Consider the following 21226-nt stretch of genomic DNA (forward strand, 5'->3'; position numbering starts at 1 on the left):
AACAGTTTGGATTGGGAGGGATCTTAAAAAACATCTCGTTCCAACCCCATGCCATGGACAGGGATACCTCCCACTAGACCAGGTTGCTCAGAGCCCCATCCAGCCTGGCCTTGAATACTTGCAGGGATGGGGCAGACACAGCTTCTCTGGGCAACCTGTGCCAGGGCTTCACCACCCTCATGGGGAAGAATTGCTTCCTAATATCTAATCTAAGCCTACTCAGTCAGTTTGAAGCCCCTTGTCCTGTCACTGCAGGCCCTTTATATATTCTCTCTCTCCATCTTCCTTGTAGGCTCCCTTCAGGTACTGGAAGGCCAGAATTAGGTCTCTTCTCCAGGCTAATCCTGGGATGCTCCCTCAATACCCTGCGTGACCTTGAGCTAGTCAGCCTGTCATCCACCCACATCTCCTCCCGGTTCTCTGGTGGGTTTGTACAGAGCTGCAAAAAAGCAGCAATCCTACAGTTACTGGGGGCTGTATCACCCCAGAGAAATCTCGCAGCTCTTTTCTCTGAACATTGTTGTTTTTGCCACTTCAAGTGAAGTGATGCTGTGTGAAAGGACGGGAGTTGCCCAGTCCTTCTCCTCAAAGCCCTGGCCCTGTAATTGCTGTCAAATTAGTTCTGTTCATGCTGCAAGAAAAATATACTTAAGGCTTTTCTTTTACAGAACCGTACTGGACATCTTTTTCCTTTATATACAAATAAAAATCTAATGACAAGAAAAATTGAATAGATGACAAACAAGGAGCTTGCATTTCAAAGGACACAATCAAAGAGCTGAAGCCTTCAACTGCAATTCTCTTCAGATTGCTCAGTAAACAAGTCAAATTGTCAGGACTGAGAGTGTTTTAAATCTATCACTCTCCAAATAGAGGATAATATAAAAAAATCCAATAGTACACCGTGATTGTTGTTCCAGAGGAAACTGCCACCAAACATATCACTTGTACCAACTGTTCTCAGAAATGTTTTTATATCGTTCACTTTGATATACAGCCTGCTACTTGGGCAAGTAGAAAGTGTTGCCAAAGCTTGCTGCTTGCTTTTTCAGGGACTTTGTGATCTTTCTGAGCTGTTAATACTAAATATATATATTTATAAGTACATGGTTAATAATAGTTTTTGTACTAAAAAAGTACCTAGTCACTGAAACTGAAGGTTGATAAATAGAAACAGCAACACACATTGGGTAAAAAAAACCAAACAAAACAGCCAAGAGCAGCATCCTCCTTCGGCCATCCAGCTGTCAATGGGTGTATGGAAAGTCACTGCCAATAGCACAGGAGGTATGAAGGGATTTCCCCAGAAAGGCAGGTGAAATCAGCTAAAACTGTACTGCCTAAAACAGAGGAGATTGAGAAACAGAGGATATTAATGCATGAAGTGATAAGCGGAATGGAAAACTCAGAAGCAATTTGAATATCATTCCTTCTATAAGCTACATAGGAAGGTGCCTTGTGGAATGATCAGATGAGAGGTTTTAAATTAAGCGAGAGGAACTAGTTTTTAGAATAACACATAATTTAACAGAAGTCATGGCTATAAAAATGTAGAAGGGAGCCTACAAGAAAGATGGCAAGATGCTTTTTGCAAGGCCATGTAGTGACAAGACAACGAGGAATGGGTTTAAATTGAAAGAGAGTAGGTTTAGATTAGATATTAGGAAGAAAATCTTCCCTGTGAGGGTGATGAGGCCCTAACATAGGTTGCCCAGAGAAGCTGTGGCTGCCCCATCCCTGGAAGTGTTCAAGGCCAGGTTGGATGGGGCTTGGAGCAACCTGGTCTAGTGGAAGGTGTTGGAACTAGATGATTTTTAAGGTCCCTCCCAATCCAAACCATTTTAGGATTCTAGGATTCTATGAAATACAAATATATCTAAAATGCGACCAAAATAATGGGAGAACCATCCACAACACTTTCCTGCTCTACAGTTAACACAAAGACTATCAAAACACAACAAGCAAGCTGGCACCTGATGGGTTACTAGAGGCAAATGTGACCAATCCATTTGAATGTATCTGTCACGGAGCTCTGCTTGCTGTAAATTGTGGCTGGCACAGCTGGTGACTGCATGTAATCATCATTTTTTAATTACATAAAACAATGCTTTGGAAAAAAAACCACAACAAATTAGAACACAAGCCTAAAATCAGAGCCCAAACGTTTAGAGGTGAAGTCATGTGAAGCTGACATGGGGGATTGCCATCTGGTACCGTTTAGGGGGCTGTTGGTGCCTGTGCCTTCCCTGCTGCTGTTACATGGGCTGAAGAGCACAGGAACCACCCTCACCAGGCCACTGGTTACAACAGCAACCAAACAAACCACCATGCAAGCAACCAGAGGTAAAAATTAACAGGGGAAAAATATAGAAATCCTCACATTTGAGAGCATAAGTTCTCTTTATCCTTCTGCTCTTCCCGTTATAGACTCATTTTCTGGGGCTGCCTTCATTCGTCAGACGCTGGGCATCGGTGCAGCACCACCCGACACCGTACCTGCTCCATCCCTCCCACTGGGAGAGATGCTGGTGAAATCCAGAGCAGCAGTCACGACTTTCCTGGGGCTGGGAATGTGCAAGGCACCACCTCCTGCTCACACCCAGAAGCACTGGGTCCAGGAATAGCTTTGTACACCCAAGTAATGTCCTCTGGTTTCCACCACGCTGTGTCCTTTACATCAGGTCTGAACTAAGGTCACTGTGCTCTCCAGGAGAGAAGAACAATATACACCAGTGTCCTTCTGTCAGAATCAAACTACAGGGGAGTAACAGTACAGAGCAGTTCTCACCTTTTCCCCATGGGATAAAATAGTGGGTACAAAATCCAGCTGCAAACAGCTGAAAACCATTCTTTGACTATTTCAAGCTGACTTAATACAAATGATAATATTTTCATATAGCAGTGGTGTGTTTTCAGCAGAAGTAGGAATTAATGAGCACCCTGAACCTCTGTGTATCTGCAGCCCGGGATTACACAAAGCTGCTGTGTTATATTGTAATTTAGTAAGTTATATTGTAATTTAGCTAACTCTACAGAGAGATACCAGCATAATACAGGATTAAACTCCAGCTTGAGTTCTGAAAACACTTCCTGTCTTTAAAGCAGTCTGTACAAAACTCTTGCAGCCAAATTCACCCAAACCACCCGGGATGGCTGAAATCAAAGGCTGCAATCTCTCCCCAGCTTGGTCTAACCTGGAATATTCTGGATAGGCTTGGAAACTTTCAAGAAAAACAAAATAAAACAACTAACACTTTGGCTGCTGAGAATCCCACCAGCACGTTACATTCTTGTTCTGGAGGGGGAAAAATACACTGAAACACACCAGAAACTTATCTCTGCTGTTACAGAAGGGTAGCATAAATAAAGGGTAGAGGGTTGTTCAGTCAAATCTATTGAAACATAACCAGTCAGTTCTTCTACAGGTGGGGAATAAACTGTCTCCATTTTACCAGTGTTTTGTTCAGATCCAGCAGAAGAAAATCAGCAAGCTGGTGGGATCAAAGGAGTACAGAGGCCTTTTATCCAACCCTGGCTCCTGCAAGTGCATTCCTTGTACAATCCTATCACCCACTCTGATGTTCATATCCCATCCACGCAGTCGTGAAGTTCTCTGGAGTGGAGAAGACCATGCCAGGGAATATTCAAAAAGCAGAAGCAGATCTGTTTTAGCACAGATCCAACACAAATCCTCAGGGAGTACCCTGATGATTCCATTCCCAACAAAGCCACCAATACCCAATCATGTCAAACCACGCAGCGATACAGACCCACCAGCTTCTTCTTACACACCACACCCTTCATGAAAAGATTAACTCTTAATAGGAGTCCAGAACTTGGCATCTTCTATCACAGCTGACATAGCAGCATTTCTTCACAGGTCTGTCTGACACAGGAAAAATAATGAGGAGTAGAAGCAACAGAGGGCCTGTGAAATCTTGCACCTCGTGGATTATTTTTAAAAGGTGTTTCTGATAACACTGTGCTGGTTTTAACATCTATTTTCAGGATCACAGGCCAGCAGCTTTTCTCCAGCAAGCACGAACATACTGGTCTGCAATATGACCACCCCTGAATTCCATGGATTTCTTTGTAATGCCTGTCTATTCTTGCTTCTACCAAGATATGCAGCCAAGTGTGCCAACCAGACTGTGGTTTCAGTGATTTTCTGTAAATCAGGCTGCCACAAGCCCGAGCAAAACCTTTCACAATGCCCTATAAAACAACAACAACAAAATTAATATCCTCTTTGTGGCAACATTCACACAACACTGGCAAACTCACACACTTGTCTTGTAAGCCACCTTCATTCACAAGTCCAAGCACAGATGGCTTGCACGGATTTGGGACGCATCTTTTCCACTGACCTAATTGAAGCAGGATGGCAGCAGCTCCAACAACATGTTTTGCTGGATTTTTTTCCCCCCCTGTAGCTGTGTCACACACTTATAACTGCAGTGAGTCCTTAATATAGCAGTGGGTAAACAAACACCACACAAAGCAGCTTGCACAAGAGGGACGTGGAGGGCTCGGAGACAGCTCCCTCACATGTTCTAACGAGTGCTCACAAAAAGAATGTTCCAGGCAGTGTTACATTTCTGCCTAAGCCTCTTAGAGCATCACTTTCCCTTTGAACGCTTGATAATCCTAATTTGGGACTTGTCAGAGGTAAACAGCATTTGCCTTTGCAAACAGGTACTAACCAAGCGACACAGTGCCCCTCATTTCACAATTAAAAAGCAAATGTCAGCACATTATGTTCACAGTTACTATAAATAATAGTTGGGGGGGAGCAAAGAACTTTTCAGAGTAACTTATCTCCTATATTCTATGACCTCAAACAAGCTTCTGATATCCCTGCTGTGGCAACACAGATGATCCCATGCAAATCTTAATCACACTACCAGTAAAGAAACTAAATAACAAAATTCAGCATCTTCTAAACCAGCAGTCTGAATATAACACAGAGCCTGTAGTGGTTTTATTCCATATCACCACTAACGAGGGAATGAAAATGTCTGGTATAACTGTCATAGGGTGACTCTCCTCTTCCAAAAGCAATAACAAAAAACAAATTGTTTTTAGAATCATAGAATGTCCTGAGCTGGAAGGGACCCACAAGGATCACAGCTTAACATGCATCTGCTTAGAAATCCGTTTCTCTCTGAAAACTGATCCTCACTCCATTACTGACAGCTTCTCCTCAGGGAAAGGAAAAAAAAAAAAAAAGAGGTAAATTAAAGGTGAATTAACTTCAAGATAAGAATGAACACCTGATACAAGGCAAAAATGAAGGAATTCAGCATTTGGCTAGAATGAATGTGAACACAAATCCAGGATTGCTTTAAATAACATTTAACCATTCTTTGAGACCGAAAATAACAATCATACCATGAGATAAGAGGATTTAAGTTTTCTTTTACATGCATAACTCCTTAATTTTATAACCTGGAAAGCAGCAGCAAGTCAGCTCTACTGTCACTTCTCTATGGGTGACACTCAAAAAAACCCCAATCTTAAGAAGAGCCACCTCCCTTATTGATTCTTATCAACAGGACAGTCCAGTATTTAAAAAACAACAGTATGCATCACCATGCCATGTTATCCCACAATTAGCAGATAACCCTTGGAGCAGACTAGGAGTTGATAGAATCTACAGGACAGGTTCTCCAGCAGAAGGCTGGAGCTCTGTATCAGCTCAGCCAAGAATTGTAGTCTTCCTTCTGTCCTCATGCACTTCCTCTGGCCTGTGTCTCCCCCTGTCCTTCCCAGCTGGGACACAGTAGCTTTTGCTTTTCTTCCTTCGCACAATCTTCTGATCTTAATCAAGTCATCTCTTCCTTCTCTTTTCCTCAGCTTCCTGAACTCCCTCCTGTCCTCCTGCCAGTTTTCTGCTTTCTCCAGCCTAAACACAAAGTGGAGAACACCCACTGGAGTGCCTCTGCTTGCTGTACACACACTGCAGAGCAAAGCTGAGAGTGGCCTGGCCAGGTAGGATGCTGTTCACTCCTGCACTGTGGATGCTCTGGTGTGGGACAGAGATGAACACTTACTTGGGAGGAATGTGCTGCTGCATCACTCACCACTGTAGCAGGGGGTTTGCAGCACCAGGCAGAACTCACAGAAGACTGGCAACCCTGCTGTGCTGCCACAGATTTCTTGTCATCTCCTGGAGGGATCAGGGGTCCCCAGGAAAAGCAGCTTGCTCTTGTACAGAAAGCCCAAAGGTATGCTCAGCCAAAACCACATTGCCAGGTAAACTTTATTTATAAACATACAAACTCCTGAATTACTGTGCTGGAAAGCACAGGGACCACAGGCCCCAAAGACAGACCATCACCTCTTTGACAAGTATTACGAGGACAACTGTTGCAAACATTATTGATGCTTTTCTCCCTCTCCTTTGAAGGGAGAACACAGCTGAACATGAACTCCCCATGGCAAAGTTCTGCATGATCTTGTACCCTCCAATATGAGACAAGTTGCTGATTGCACTGAAGTTTTGCTATGCAGTGTCCAGAGCTCTTGGCCCAGCACAGCTTTATTGTCACAGTGCTCAGCTGACATGATTTAATGATTATCAGGAACACAAACTGTCCTGCCAGGGGAGCTATCTCCTCCAGATGGGAGGAGAAATACTTGACAAGGGACATGTTAAAAGTGGGGATTGGAAAAAAATCAGATTCCATCTTCCCTCTAATGACACCCTAAACCAAACAGTCTCAATGTCCTATTCTAAAATTATATTCTTTTCTTTTGCTTTTCTACTTCTCCTTCCAATTACCGCCCAAAGCTGAATTCCTATCAGGGAGTCCTCATATCTACTTCCCATTCAATCCTGAAACTGCCACAGTACAGTGGGGTTGGACTGTCCCCCACCCTGCCACAACAGCAGGGTGACATTTTCTGAACTGAATCCATTTAGAGGCTGTAACCACCTCTGGTTACACAGAGCAGCTTACATCACTGGCTTTAAGTTAGTTTTTCTTTGCCTCTTTTTCTTCAAGAGGCCAGGAAACCTGGATGTGATATGGCTCTAGTTCGTCTGGAGTGACATAGTCTGGAGCATTGGCCATCAGGTCTCGTCCCCTGAAGGATTTTGGAAATGCAATGACATCTCGGATACTTGGAGCGTCAACGATGAGAGAGATCAGCCTGTCAAGTCCTAGAAGAAGATGACAAATTAGTGAACCACTTGAGTTATGGCTCTATATTACTTCCTCTGAGTCAGAAAAATCAGAAAGATTGAGTAGGTAATATTACTGAGCTTGAAGAAAAAGAGTGAAGCAAATAAGGGGGGAAAAAAATTACTCTCAACGGGTAGCAGAGAAACAGACTTGCCTCGAGAGCAGAAATGCCGACCAAAATAAAGCCTTTCAATATTACACAAAGTTCTGCAACGACAGAGACACTGTCTTTGCAAACACAGCATAACAAAATTGGGGCAGCTAAGCGGCAGGACACTGTCAGGGCTCTGCCTGACCACTCAGAGCTCTTGGTCAACCAGTTCGGAAGGATTACAGCAACCGGGAGGAATTCAAAAAGAACAAGAGCCTCTGGGTGTCTGGATGGAGGGAAGTCACACTGAGAGACCACAGGTTAAAATGCCACCTCTGTTTTTTGTAGGCATTTTCGTTTGTTTTGGCATGTGTGGGGAGGGTGTTGTTGGTTGTTGGTTTTGGCATGTGTTGGGGAGGGGTTTTCCCCTCTTTTATTAAACCTCAAACTTGCAGCGTTCTAAGAAAAAAGATCCTGACATTATCTGAATTAGTGAGCAAAACAGGTAAGGGAGAAGGGAAGTGAGACTGAAGCAGAGGGCAAGGCTGTGAAACACAAAGTACCCCGTTGTCCCAGGCCTCCAGGCATGAAGTACAGGGATCCCGCTCTGGTTGCACAGGAATAAGAACAAAGATGACCTAATCTTGGTGACTAGACCTCTGTTTCCTTCCCCAAAGCTGCTGCAGAGATGGAAGCACCGTGTAAGCCCAGTGTTACCAGGCAGATGTGCCAAAATCAACACCTGAACAGCCACCTCCATCAGGAGGAGACAAGGCTTTTCCTATCAAGCTTGTTCCTGGGGTCTAGTATGCTAAAAAAAGGGCACAACACACCTGCATCTAGAGAGCTACTTACCTAAAGCAATTCCTCCATGAGGGGGAGCTCCTAATTCCAAAGCCTCAAGCAGGTGGGAAAGCACCTCGGAATCCTCCTGCAAAATTACCCAAGTGTCACTGGACAAGCAATGCTCTTCCTATCAGCAACACAAGATGAAGATATAATTAAATCATCCATTGCTCAGGGCTAGGAGTTATGTTTCTTTATCTGAGAAGCACATGAGTGTTTCTTTCAGAATACTAAATTAACATTTAAACTAATTAGTCCTTTAAATCTCCAAGAGAACATTAGAGACATCTGTAGGTGTTACCTTCAGCACTTTCTCCAGCACAAAACGTTGCTGTTCTGCACTGTGAATTCTGATGGAGCCACCTCCAACCTCATTGCCATTCAGCACGAGGTCGTAGTGCTGGCTACGGACCTGCAGAGAGGAATGAACAGGCACCTCAGCGAGGCTGGGGCACAGCTGCATCCAACAACAACCTGCACAACAATGGCCAACACTCTGGGAATGAAGCCATGAAACACTACAATGCTGGTCTCTTGGGGTTATGCTGCAGTTCAGGTTCTAGTCCTGCTGGAGGTGTGGATTGCCTCTGACAGAGGTGGAAACAGCCCAAATCCTTTTGTAGGGATTAATCAAAACCTGAAGCAAATCGGATGGGTCAGAATATAAAGACTTCTCACCTTAGACAACTGTTTCCTATAAGCTCCTTTTGTCAGGGGTACACATGGATACTGCCACTCAGAGCAATGGGAAAGCCATCTCTTCCAAACAGACATGTACAGGATCACAGAATGGCTTGGGCTGGAAGGGACTTTAATGATCTTGTTCCAACCCCTTACCACAGGCAGAGGATACATTCCACCAGACCAGGTTGCTCCAAACCCCATCCAACACTTCCAGGGACGCCACAGGGATGGGGCAGCTATAGCTTCTTTGGGCAACCTGTGCCAAGGTCTCACCGACCTCACAGGGAAGAATTTCTTCCTAATATCCAATTTAAATCTACCCTCTTTCAGCTTAAAGCCATTTCCCCTTGTCCTATCTCTGCTTGCCCTTACAAAACATCCATCTCCAGCTCTCTTGTAGCTCATTTAGGCACTGGAAGGGGCTTTAATGTCTCCCTGGAGCTTTCTCTTCTCCATGCAGAACAACCCTAGCTCCTTCAACCTGTCCTCATAGCAGAGGTGCTCCAACCCTTTGATCATCCTAATGGCCTCCTCTGGACTCATTCCAACAGATCTATGTCTTCCTTGTGCAGTCAATTCCATGAAACAACATCTCTTTTTATACTAAAACCAGCTGCCACTTGCCTAGTTTTCCACTTGAGTTGCTGTAAAAGAGCCAGCACGGCAGGCATGAAGTTAGTTACCTTTGTGGGATCAGAATGGAGGAGGCTGGCATCTGAAGGATGTGGGGCAGTGAAGGGGTGATGAGCAGATTCCAGTTCAGTGGGATTCTCGGCCTTTGGGAGGAAAAGGGGGAAATCCACCACCCACAGGAAGTGAAAAGCCGTAGGATCACGGAGTGCCAGCCCAGCTGCCTCAAGGAGGCTGGCACTCAACAACCGCAGGCTTCCTAAGGCAGAGCACTGCAACAGAGAAGGGAGAGCATGAGACAGGGCAACTTCACCATCAGGGAAGTCACTCAAACACCAACCAGGCAAAGAGAATGTTTCATAAAGGCAGCATCAACTGTAATGCATTGTTGCCTTAAACACTTCTGCCTTGTATCCTGAAATATATCCCCTTCCTGCTGAGGCAGCAGCAGCTCCAGGGTTTGACAAGAAACAAGTAAGGAGCCTGAAAGTCCATTTTCTTCCAACTCTTCCCTCTTTGCAGAACTTTTTTAGACTAACCTCAAGCTCCACACATGTGGATTAACTGGAGGAGCACATGTAAGTTCTACACTTTGCAGACAGAGAAATGAAGGCACAGAGACAGAGTGTACAACAAAATTCTGGCTATCAAGCAGAGCACAATACCTTGTAATAAAACAATGTCTGGAAGGCAAAATCTGCTGGCAAGAAGGGTAGGGACAGAATTTCCCATCAGTGCTGCTAATAAGTCACCCACTTATGGGAGACAAAATTACCTAGTTGACCTTGTTTTCCAATCTGCTTGATGTTTTAAAAATTAAGTTAAGGTGAAGGAAAAGGAGGCACTGATTTGTTGCAGGGTGGTTTTTTTTTTTTACATTTCAGCCTTCATTTCAGTTACAATGCTCTCCCAGAATCTGACTGGGGGCAATAAAAATAATAGGTACATTTCATGCCTTATTTGCTGTTGCTATAGCTTCTGCTCCAGAGAAACAGAAAATTAGACGATGACCTATTTAAATAATAAGAAGAATCAGACTAAGGTCAGATAACATCAGCAGCAGCAACACTCAACTCACACAGCCAGCCAAGAAATGCCTCCTACCACTTGCTTGTGTTCACCAGCTGCCAGCAGCACCACATCATCCACCTGCATGTTCAGTGCTTGGATAAGCTCCAGCTGCTGCTTCTCACCAAGAAACTTGGTAAGCAGGGACTTCAAGCTCCCATCAGGCCTGCAGATAATTTCCATGATTTCCTGAAGAATGATAAGAGTATGTTCAGTGCAGTGCTGCCCTCTCTTGCCCTGAAGCATCACATGGTCAGGCACTGACTCTCAGCTATTAAAAACTGCTCTTCTACCTTCCTCTGCCCTTAAACACACTTTGTCATTCACCCATTCCAATAACTCAGCAGCATTTCTGTCTCACCTGGTTAAACTGGGATTTTGCAGACTCCTTTAATGACTCCAAGTCTTTATTTTTAAGATACCTCTGGGGAAAGAACAAGAGAGGACAGTAAAGATCAGCAAAATCCAGGGAAAGCTTGATTAGGATTCAAATTACTATGTTTCCAAACTTCTCAAATGCTTTTGCTTCTAGTACAAGTTCTTATGAGGGCTGTGGAACAGGACAGGGCCCACAGCACTGGGCTGTAGCTGGGTGTCTTCTCCAAGGGCTCCTTTCAGGAAGAGATCCCTCTAGGTGTACAGATAAATGTACCTGGTCAGTAGGGTCAGATCACACCAACCAAGTGCCTCCAGCCTGCAGAAAGCAGGTTACTCCACCACACTGTTGATGGGGAAGGCAGAGCTCAATTTGGAGGAACAGAGAGAAACCAACTGGGCTGACTCTCACATGCAATGAAACACGGTAAATGAGGACCTGAATCCAGATCTTAATTTTTTTCATCTACTCTAGTGTTCAGAAAGGCTCAAGATTCCACTTTTGTGTTGCTCAAATGCACACCTCAGTGCCCTCTGGTGGGAAGCCACTAACTTGCACTTTGTGTTAAAATGGAGTCCCAAGAGAAACCAGGAAGTCCTATTCCCAAAATAAAACTCATTATTTAGTGGATTTATTTTTTCCATACTGTTCAAGCTACAAAGATGCCCACAGCCAGAATTAAATCTGCTTCCCTGCCAAAATATCTGGCTGTGTCAAACAATCTTCTACATCTATTGTCAGCCTTGGATTTGGTCCGTGACATCCTCAAAATAAGACACGAATTGTGCCCACAAATGCAGCTAAAGGAAACATGAGAAGGACTTCTAACCCCCTGACCTTTCTCTGCCTAGCCCAGAGCTGTGCCATACCCAGCCCTGTTTCAATCTCTTGCCACAAGGCACAATATATTACTGAGATGCACATCAAAAGGCTGACAAAAAGCAAGGTGAAACCCCAAGAGGATTCCCTGTCTTCAAAGGATCTTGCAGCTCGCTCCATTCTCTTCTTCCCCTTCCTAAGGATAATACAGTTTTCCCATCACCTGATCACCTCCATTCTAACACCACTCAGTGCAACCTGACATTGATTACAAACAATCTCAAGTTCCCTGAAGGACACCAGAAACAGCAAGGAACATTTCCATACTAACAAAGAAATTCAGATTGGCATTCTATTTATTTCACATAAACCACAAGCAGGAACGTCAAAGCATCACTTACCATTCCCTGAGGGATACAAATGGCTCTGATGGTGCCACGTGGGTAACTGAGTGCATTCTGCACAAACTGAATGTCTGATAGTCGTAAAACATCACTGATATCCACTATCTGAGAAAGGACAGATGGGAAAAAGCCTTGGTAGTAGGAACATGAAGCAAAAGTCTTGTACCTGTGTCTTAACACCTTCCACACTATTCCCTTTTAGGAGCTTTTGCTCCTAAAACACTCAAGATGCATTGCTTCCTGACAACACATTATCTTGAAAATAAAATTTTATTCAAACATATGTTTTCTACAGCCAACTAATCAAACTCACTCTTCTCCAAGAGATGATTACCTGTACAAAGGGGTCTGATGGGACAGACTCCTTGGGTAAATTACAGCACTCAGAACTCCAGCCAATCATGTATACATGATGTAAAGATTATTAAAAGGCTAACAAAAAGGAAAAGCTGCAGGTTTCCAGTGGGCAAACCCTCACCTTCATACCAAAGCGAGTGTCTGGTTTATCAGTCCCATACTCAGCCAGTGCCTCCTCATATGTCATGGAAGGGAAAGGAGTTGTAATGGAGCCTCTTTCCTCAGGCCAGGAATATTGCAGGAGGCCCTCTATCAGTCTCTGGATCCCAGCTTGATCTACAAATGACATCTCTATATCTATCTTAAAAGAGGGAACAAGAGGGAGAATTCAACATTAGCTATAGGTTTTGCTTTCACACTGCAACTTGTAGAAGTTCCTGAGCACAAAGGTGGCAAAACAAGAAGCAATACATGACATGACATCACAGCACAATTGCATTAGGTTGGGGATGTGATTATGATCTCCCTACAGCCTGATGACTCAGGAAACCACCTCCTCAGAGAGCCCAATGAGGTAATGACAAAAAAGACATAAGAAGCAGCCTTGAATGAACCAGGCTAACTCTGCCTGGGATCTCAAGGCTGAGGAATGGGATGCCTGACCCAGCAGGACAGAAAGAGATTGCATCATCAAACACAAAGGGCTGTGTCTGTGAAACATGCACCAAACAACTCTGTACCCCCCCAGGCAACACCAGACTAGCACAAACCAAGCCTTCAGAGGGGGAAACAGCTAAAAAAGCCATTTGGGTTGAGGCAGCAGCACGAGCTGGTTACCTGTGTGAATTCAGGCTGCCTGTCAGGCCGTGAACCCTCATCTCGGTAGCAGCGAGCAACCTGGAAGTACCTGCAACAGCACTATTACTTAGATAACAATTTAAAGTACCCCAAATTACAGCCACAATCAATATTGTGGCTATAGAATTGATCATAAAAGAGAGAATGAGGAAAAAAAAAAAAAAAAGAACAGAGAGAGTGTTCTGTTCCCTTTGCAGTACCCGATCTTTGTTCTCATCCCTTGAAAAGCATGACATTTTGAGTGGCAGCAACTGCATCAGCAACTGTACCCATCTCCAACCATATCTTCCAGAGGCATGTGGAGGCTGCCAGGCAAGCTGGTCCCCAACAGCACTATACTCAACTCTTTTTCACCTCCCTCTCTACTAACAGCCATGCAAAATTCACAGACAAGACCTGGCCTGCAGTTCACTGTGTGAAGAACTGCCTCCCTCTCCTTCAATTTTATTTGAAGAAGAAAGCCCAGTTAAAAACTTGGTACTCGAGCACCCTGAGAACATGCTTTCCCTGTCTCAGTTATGCTCAGCAGCCCAGTCTTGCCTCAATTAGTTCTGTAGGTTACTCTTGGAGAGGCTTTTTTCACACACTGCATTTTCCACCCTTGAGGCAGGCTGTGCTTCAGATCAGGTTTGCTATTAAAGCAGCAGTGAAGATTTCAGCCTTCCAACAGGATACATTTCCTCTGACTGGAAGGGCAAAAAGCCTGGCCTAGCTGGAAAGTGTCAAGTACTTAAGGACTCCTCTTCAAAACACAAAACCCTTGGCAGTAAGTTTTTTGGGGGAAGTACCTAAAACTTCACAGATCAAAGCAAGTCAACCCTGGACAGGACATGCACAGAACAGGACTCCAAGAAACTCTCACCTGTCCAGGCCTCCAACCATGAGGAGCTGCTTGAACTGCTGAGGACTCTGTGGCAGGGAGTAGAACTTGCCTGCTTCCCTTGAGGGCACAAGGAATTCTTTGGCTCCCTAAGCATCAGAAAGAAAATTGACAGAGTTCAACAAGTAAGTGGCCCCAATTCTTGACAGAGCACAGACTGGAAGTGCAAGGGGAAAGGACCTACTTCCCCATTATGAAATCCCACCTGTGAGGAAGTGGCTGTACATTACACTTAAAAATCTGTTAACCAACTTGGTCCAAAGTATCCCAAAGGAGAATTCTCCACCTCCTGGTCTGAGAGACTAATGCATAATACACGGATAATACCCCACCCAAGATAGGGGTTTAAATGCAGGAACTCCACATTCGCTGCATCAACAATTCCTCAGCTACAGCTCTCTTCTCTGTGACTATTTTTGAAGTGAAAGAAAGGAACATAAATTCAGAAATTAAATTTACTTGAGTATGGCAACTGCAATAACCTACTGGTTAAGAGATAAATGCTGGGAAGACAGTGCTTTAAGGAAGTTTTTTGGTTTTATAATCCCAGGACAGACTTGCATCCAACACATGCTCTACAAGACAGAAGCTTTACTCATCTGAAGGTTCAAAACTAAGACACAAGTTTTCACCTCTCCCCTTTCTATCCCTTTACTTTTAAAAGGATCCACGGATCATATCAGAAGTTAAAAGAGCTGTTACTTAGTGAGGGAACAGCAATGAAGGCTGAGTGGCAACTGACAAAAATTCCACCATGAACTGCCTGTGCAGCTGCAGGAGGCCAAAAAGCATCACATACATACCCCAGGGGTTCTTTTAAAGAGCGTTGGAGTTTCTACATCCACGAACCCTGGAACAAACACATGCTTCAGACATGGAATATGCTGAGAGCAGGAAGAACTAATATGACAGAGTAAGCTCGAGTAGGGTCAGTCAGCCAAATGGGTCATCTAGCACACCATGGAGCCTCTCCAAAATCTACAGGCTGCTGCTTCTAAGAATAATTCCTGTAATGACAGATTTAAAGGCTCTGAGCTACCCTGATGTCCTGCCAGAACTGTTGATGACAGAGGACTCCAAACAGGCTGAAAAATTGTTCATTCTCAATAGGCATTGCTTTTCCAAAAAGGTGTCTGTGTTTAAAATAAGCAAAAGCCCTAAAACAGATCCATCCCTCTGACATGCCTCAACTGGGTGACCAAAAGAGGGAAACTACTTGCAAAGGACCATTTCTCACTGGAATCAGCTAATTTGAAACAACTGGCTTGCAGCATGCCAAGAGATTTCAACATTGTTCTTCAGGCCTGGCAACAACCCTCTAAAGACCCCAGCACAAGCAGACATGTCCTTACTAAGTGGGACCGGTTTGGAGTAGTTGGCTGGGATTTCTCCCAGCAGCAGGAAACAGCAGAAAGGAGAGTTAAAATGTTCTTTGCTGCACACTGTTGTTCAAGTAGATGTCTCACCATGGAGGTTGCACAGATACTCCCTCATCCTCATCACCACCCGTGACCTCAGGCGCAGGTTGTGCTGCAGCTGGAGGCTGCGCAAGTCCAGGTAGCGATACTGCATCCGTAAGGCCTCCGACTTCTGGGGAGGAGAGAGAACTGGGATTCAGAGACAAGACTCAAACTGCATGTCCCATGCAGCTGCTCCCAAAGACACAGGAAAAAAGGGAGAAGCTAAAAAGGAATGCTCCTCAATTGCCACAAACCAACCACTGCCTGTAACCTACACAAGCATCCACCGCAGAGTGTTTTCATGCACGACAATCACTGTAAAAAAAAAACCCAAACTGCCCAGAGAAGCTGTGGCTGCCCCATCCCTGGAAGTGTTCAAGGCCAGGCTGGATGGGGCTCTGAGCAACCTGGACTAGTGGAAGGTGTCCCTGCCCATGGCAGGTGGTCAGAATGAGACGACCTTTATTAAGGTCCCTTCCAACTCAAACCATTTTTTGATTCCATAATTCAAAAAAACCCAGACATTTGCCATGATAAGAGCTGCCTCTTTTGTTTCAAACTCAAAGAAAAAGCCAGCATAGCCCCATTCTTTCACTCTTCCCTTTACTAACAGTTCTTACACTGACATTTTGAAATCTGGAATCATTCAAGCCTTGTTTTCTGCTTTGCTTTTAGAAATACATCCTCATAGGAAAAAAGGAGCATCTCTATTCTAAATATCATCATTTCCCCAAAGCGAAGCTGGGAGAACCAGACTAAGCTCTCAGATGTTTTGCCATCAACACAGACAAATTCCCAGTTTATTGAAAAGCCATCACTTTGGGGGGAAAAAAAAAAAAGAAAAGAAAAAAAGAACAGACACCTTGATAAAATCCTTGATTTCAAAAGGCAGCTTCTTGCAGAAGTTCAGGATCTCTGCAGTCTCCGCTTTCACTTCAATATCCCCTGTTGGCATTTTCTGAAGCAAAAAGGCAAGAAAAAAATTGAACCTCAAAACAATTGGACAAAGGTATTTCACAGATGGTCGAAGGGAAAAAAGAAACCATGTGATTATCTTCCCTGCCTTCTAACACAGTATATAACTCAGAGAGCTTCTCTCAAGGAAAGATTTCTCCTAGGTTTCCCTTCTGCTCAGAAAAACACAAGTCACCTCACCAAAGATGGCAGGTTCTTTCCCAGGAGCATACTGGTCTCTCCAAGAAACACAATTACTTTTCCTGTGCCTTCTCCTCAAAGGACATGCTGAGCAGAGGGAAGTCAGGCTCAGCCCTTTCTAGGGCACACACATTTGAACAAAATACAACCAATCAGTACCGTTAACCTCAGAAGAACCCCACAATGTGTGTTTCAGTGTACAATAGCAGCAGCCCTTAATACAAGCCAAAAAAGGCAAATTGTGAGGAACTTCTCAGAACTTCCAGTTCTGAACACCAGTTCTCAGAACTAGTCTTCTCTTTCTTCGATCCCAAGGGAGAGCAGGCAGCTTCCCTCACGTAGCACTGAGGCACAGCAAAGTTCATTTGATCCTGCAGAACTCTTGCTATTTACCAGGAGAAAGTACATACAACCTTCCAACAAAATGATACGTGAATAAAAGAAATAAAGGCATTGCTTGAAGCCTGCATGCTTCATGGACATCTACAAGTGGTCAGAGCAAAACGTTATGATCATAAATCTAGATTCTCTTTTTAGACCATGGTGATATGTACAATCCTGACAGATTAACCAACAGCTGATTACGATGAGAGCTGAGGAATACACAACATTAAAAAATTAATCAGCCTCTGTTGAGGTTGAATGAGAACAGCAAAATCTATTCTGAGTAAGAAACAGGTAATCACACACTGTGGAACTTGCAACGACAGTATTTATTTTTAAGAAAGTTCTCACTCACTCTGAAAGCCTAGAAAAGCCAGCCATCATCCTTGCAAAGAGCTGGGATGCAGTTTAATTTGTGGGTGCCTGCAATGTGCTCTGAGGCGCTCCTAAGTTACAAGTCATAGCAGCTATTTCACCTCACATTATCCGAGGATAGGCTGTCACACACCTAGAACCCATGGCAACGCTATGACACAAACACAACCATAAGAGAAGACATCCAGTGTTCTTTTCCACAAGGAAGAAAACCCCTGAGAGACCCCACCATCCTCACCGGATTCTCCTGCCCCGGCGGCCGAGGGGACACGATTCCAGTCACTCTCACCACAGACTCCACTGGGGCATTAGACAGGAGCTTCTTCACATGGGAATGTGCCTGCAAGGAGATGTCAAAGTCTCACAGAAATTCAAAGGACAGGGCAAATGCACCTCATTTCTTGACGGCCCATTTGAATCTAAAATCACTCTCCAGCCAGGGGAAACAGCACTAATGTTTCTGTTGCACTTAAACCTCCTTGTGAGTCTGGGTCTGACCAAGCACTTGGTTCTGCTGCCCTGTGTCTGCTGGACCCAAGCTATCAAAGGGAAAACAAAAACACAGACTCACATTGTGTTAGCACTTACCTCATCCTGTGGAATGATGATCTGGGTCAGTCCCTGGAAATCCCTCAAAACCAGAAACAGGCCCTGTCTGATCCATGAAAAACACAAAAGGGAAAACAGTTTTTTCACAAATTTAGTAGTTTCTACTTTTTAAAGCACGTGGCAACAGGCTGCTTTCTGAACCTTGTGACTCATCTCAAAGCACTTCCAGGTGCTCAACATACAGACACTTTTCCCACACCTGAACCCAACTTGAACAAATTGTTTCAGATTGTGACCAGCCACAAACAATGTGTAAATAACCAGGAGAGGCAGGATTTTAACTTGAACATTAATCCACATTGAGCAAGGATTCCAGACACGTGCATTTTCCTGCTGGGAAACATCATTCAGCTAAACACAATTAAATGAGCAATAAAGCTAAAGGTCACATGGATTTTAAAAAAAAAAAATCCAATCATAAGGCAAGAAGGTCCCATAAAAAGTTCCACACTGCTAAACCCAGAATCATAAATCTCTTCAGCTACAGCAGAGATAGCTGCCATTGTACTTTATCAAAAAACTGTCAAATGGAAAATGCTCTGGCTGTCCTTAAAAACAAGATCACAACAATCACATTACAATAATCCTAATTCTGTTTCCTGGATCCCCATCTACAATTGTTCAAAGATGAGATGCTTGGGACCTCCTAAAATAATAAAAAAAAATAAAATCCATGCAGATCATCACTGGAGGACAATGCTGGACAAAAACCAGTCTCTCTGGGCTGTGAAATGCAAAAAGGCAACTTCTGACAAATTAACTTCATCCAAGCCACAGGATCTATCTCCATGGCACAAGCACACAGCCACGAACAGGACATTTTGGGGCACTGTCCACATTTTTCACCTGACATTTATAAAATGTTCAACTCCATTAGGAGAGATTATATCACACCACCTACAGCAAACTATTGGAATTCACATTCCAATAGTTTACTCTGTTTACTACCTCTTCTTAATACTTTTTAAGAAAATCTTGCATTCTTTAAATATGCTTCATTAGATGCTGGGATTGAAAAGACAAACATCATCATTTGCTTGAAATTTAAGGAATCTATATAAAAGAAGCTGTAGAATCATGGAATGGTTTGGGTTGGAAAGGACCTTAAAGTTCATCTCATTCCAACCCCCTGCCATGGGCAGGGAGATCTCCCACTATCCCAGGTTGCTCAGAGCCCCATCCAGCCTGGCCTTGGACACTTCCAGGAATGGGGCTTCTCTGGGCAACCTGTGCCAGGGCCTCCCCACCCTCACAGGGAAGTTATTTGCTCACTGCTGTAAGAATTGCTATAAATAAGCTATTTCTTCATTTCCCTCCTATACAACAACAATAATTCTTTACTGCTTTACAGTGTTGCAGTGAGGATAAATTAATATCTGTATCTAACTCTGAAAATTGAAATACTGATCTGACTTTTTTCTCAACTGGTTTAATCACTTCAAAGGGGAGCACGGTAGGACACGAAAAGATAACCTGAAGCATAAAAAGTAGGGTGTGAATCCAGCCCTAGAGCATACACTGGACAAATAATCACCTCCATTTTCACTGTGGTTTGCATTTACCTTTGGTACTGAATCCATCCATACAGGGTCACCTTCTGTCCCACGTGAGCTGAACGCAGCTCTCCACACGTGTTGGTCCGAACGACAAAACTGTTGAAGTCTCGAATAAAAATAACAAAACCTCTCATGGCTTTTGCAGACGAGTGAGACAGAATAGTCAGACAGCTTCCCCTCCCAAAACAATTCAGACATATACAGAGAAATTACTGCATATATATCTGCAATAAGATACCAAGACATAAATATTAAGTGAGGCTAGTCCAAACGTATTTTAAATGGGATTATTTCTGTTTCTCAGTCAAACTTTCATACAGAAATCTGAACACAGCCTTGCTGCAAACTGTTGCCCTGCAAAGTTCAGGCACGAGAGAAGGAAGAGCCACAGACAGATCAGTCCTGAGGGATGCTGCCAATTCCACATTCAAATACAGAATAACAGAACAGTTTGGGATAATGTTAAAGATCATTTAGTTCCAATCCCCTGTCTAGTGGGACACCTTCCACTAGCCCAGGTTGCTCAGAGCCCCATCCAGCCTGGCCTTGAACACTTCCAGGGATGGGGCAGCCACAGCTTCTCTGGGCAACCTGTGCCAGGGCCTCACCACCCTCAAAGGCAGGAATTTTTTCCTACTACCTAATCTAAACCTGCCCCTTGTGCTGCCACTGCAGCTCCTGATGAAGAGAAGACACAGCACCAAGGGGGCTTGACAAGCCAAGACTGAAACACGCATGAACCAGACACCCACTGTGCCCGTGTAAATTGAAGTTTCCTGCCTGCAACTACTGGGAAAAGGCCTGAACCAGGATTACAGAAGGCCTTGCACAGCCCCCAGTGTGCCTGTAACCACGGCTTAAGGCATAAAACCAAGCACACTGTTTACAGAATGCAAAAGAGGTCCTGCTCGCAAGAAGCAAGAAGTCGGAAGGATGCCATTACCTAGACTATATAAATAATCACATGAGCCAATCTTGCTGCCTCCATCGCAGCCTTTACAATTAAAAGCAAAGGAGGGTTTGTTTGCCAGCTATTACCTCAGGCATTCAGCCACCCCTGCTGTTTACAAACTGCTTGCTGTAGAGGATAGGGGGTCAAAACCAAAGTAAAAGCTCAGAAAAAAAAACTAGACTTAATTGGTCTTGATGTACTTGGAATCGCGATTCACGTTACGACGCCAAAACTCAAACAGAAACACGATTTAGAGAAGACACTTACTAAAGCGATACAGGCAAAATAACTTATCGCAAGTGTGATATTAAACGAGTGTGTGGACTACCCTGACCTGTGTCCCGGGGAGAAAAAGCACATTGAAACTCCCCGAGGGGAGAAAAGGACACCCCAAACCTCCGGGATGAGACAAGCGCTCCTTCCTCACCTGGTGCCGCGGGAGCAGAGACAGCGGCCGCCCGGTGCAGCGCCCGCGCCAGCAGCCGGGGAAGGGCCATCCCGCGGCTGCACCTGAGCCAGAAACACGGGAGCACCGCCACGGGCCTGCGGGAGGCTTTAAATAAGGACACGGGAGGGGAAACCACCCCAGCACCGC

General features: G+C 44.3%; 1 protein-coding gene across 2 annotated transcripts; it reads right to left on the reverse strand.

Moving 5' to 3' along the window:
- Positions 1–5253: 5253 nt before the first annotated feature.
- On the reverse strand, positions 5254–21185 carry DARS2 (aspartyl-tRNA synthetase 2, mitochondrial). Of its 2 annotated transcripts, XM_018079140.3 has the most exons (17): positions 21059–21182; positions 19686–19785; positions 18103–18169; positions 17753–17854; positions 16463–16558; positions 15607–15730; positions 14944–14990; positions 14123–14229; positions 13240–13309; positions 12584–12763; positions 12103–12210; positions 10868–10930; positions 10543–10695; positions 9492–9710; positions 8426–8536; positions 8134–8209; positions 5254–7165 (listed from the first exon to the last, which is right to left on the reverse strand). In XM_018079140.3, the coding sequence occupies exons 1-17, from the start codon at positions 21126–21128 to the stop codon at positions 6978–6980; spliced, it is 1881 nt and encodes a 626-aa protein (XP_017934629.1). In that variant the 5' UTR covers positions 21129–21182; the 3' UTR covers positions 5254–6977. The 2 variants fall into 2 exon arrangements, with proteins under 2 accessions (XP_017934629.1, XP_029818133.1); XM_029962273.1 differs by lacking the exons at positions 5254–7165; positions 8134–8209; positions 8426–8536 and having other exon boundaries at positions 9596–9710; positions 10517–10695; positions 21059–21185.
- Between the last annotated feature and the right edge of the window lie 41 nt (positions 21186–21226).

This window comes from Manacus vitellinus, unplaced genomic scaffold (genome assembly GCF_001715985.3).
Source record: "Manacus vitellinus isolate BGI_N305 unplaced genomic scaffold, ASM171598v3 scaffold_44_pilon, whole genome shotgun sequence".
NCBI lineage: Eukaryota > Metazoa > Chordata > Aves > Passeriformes > Pipridae > Manacus > Manacus vitellinus.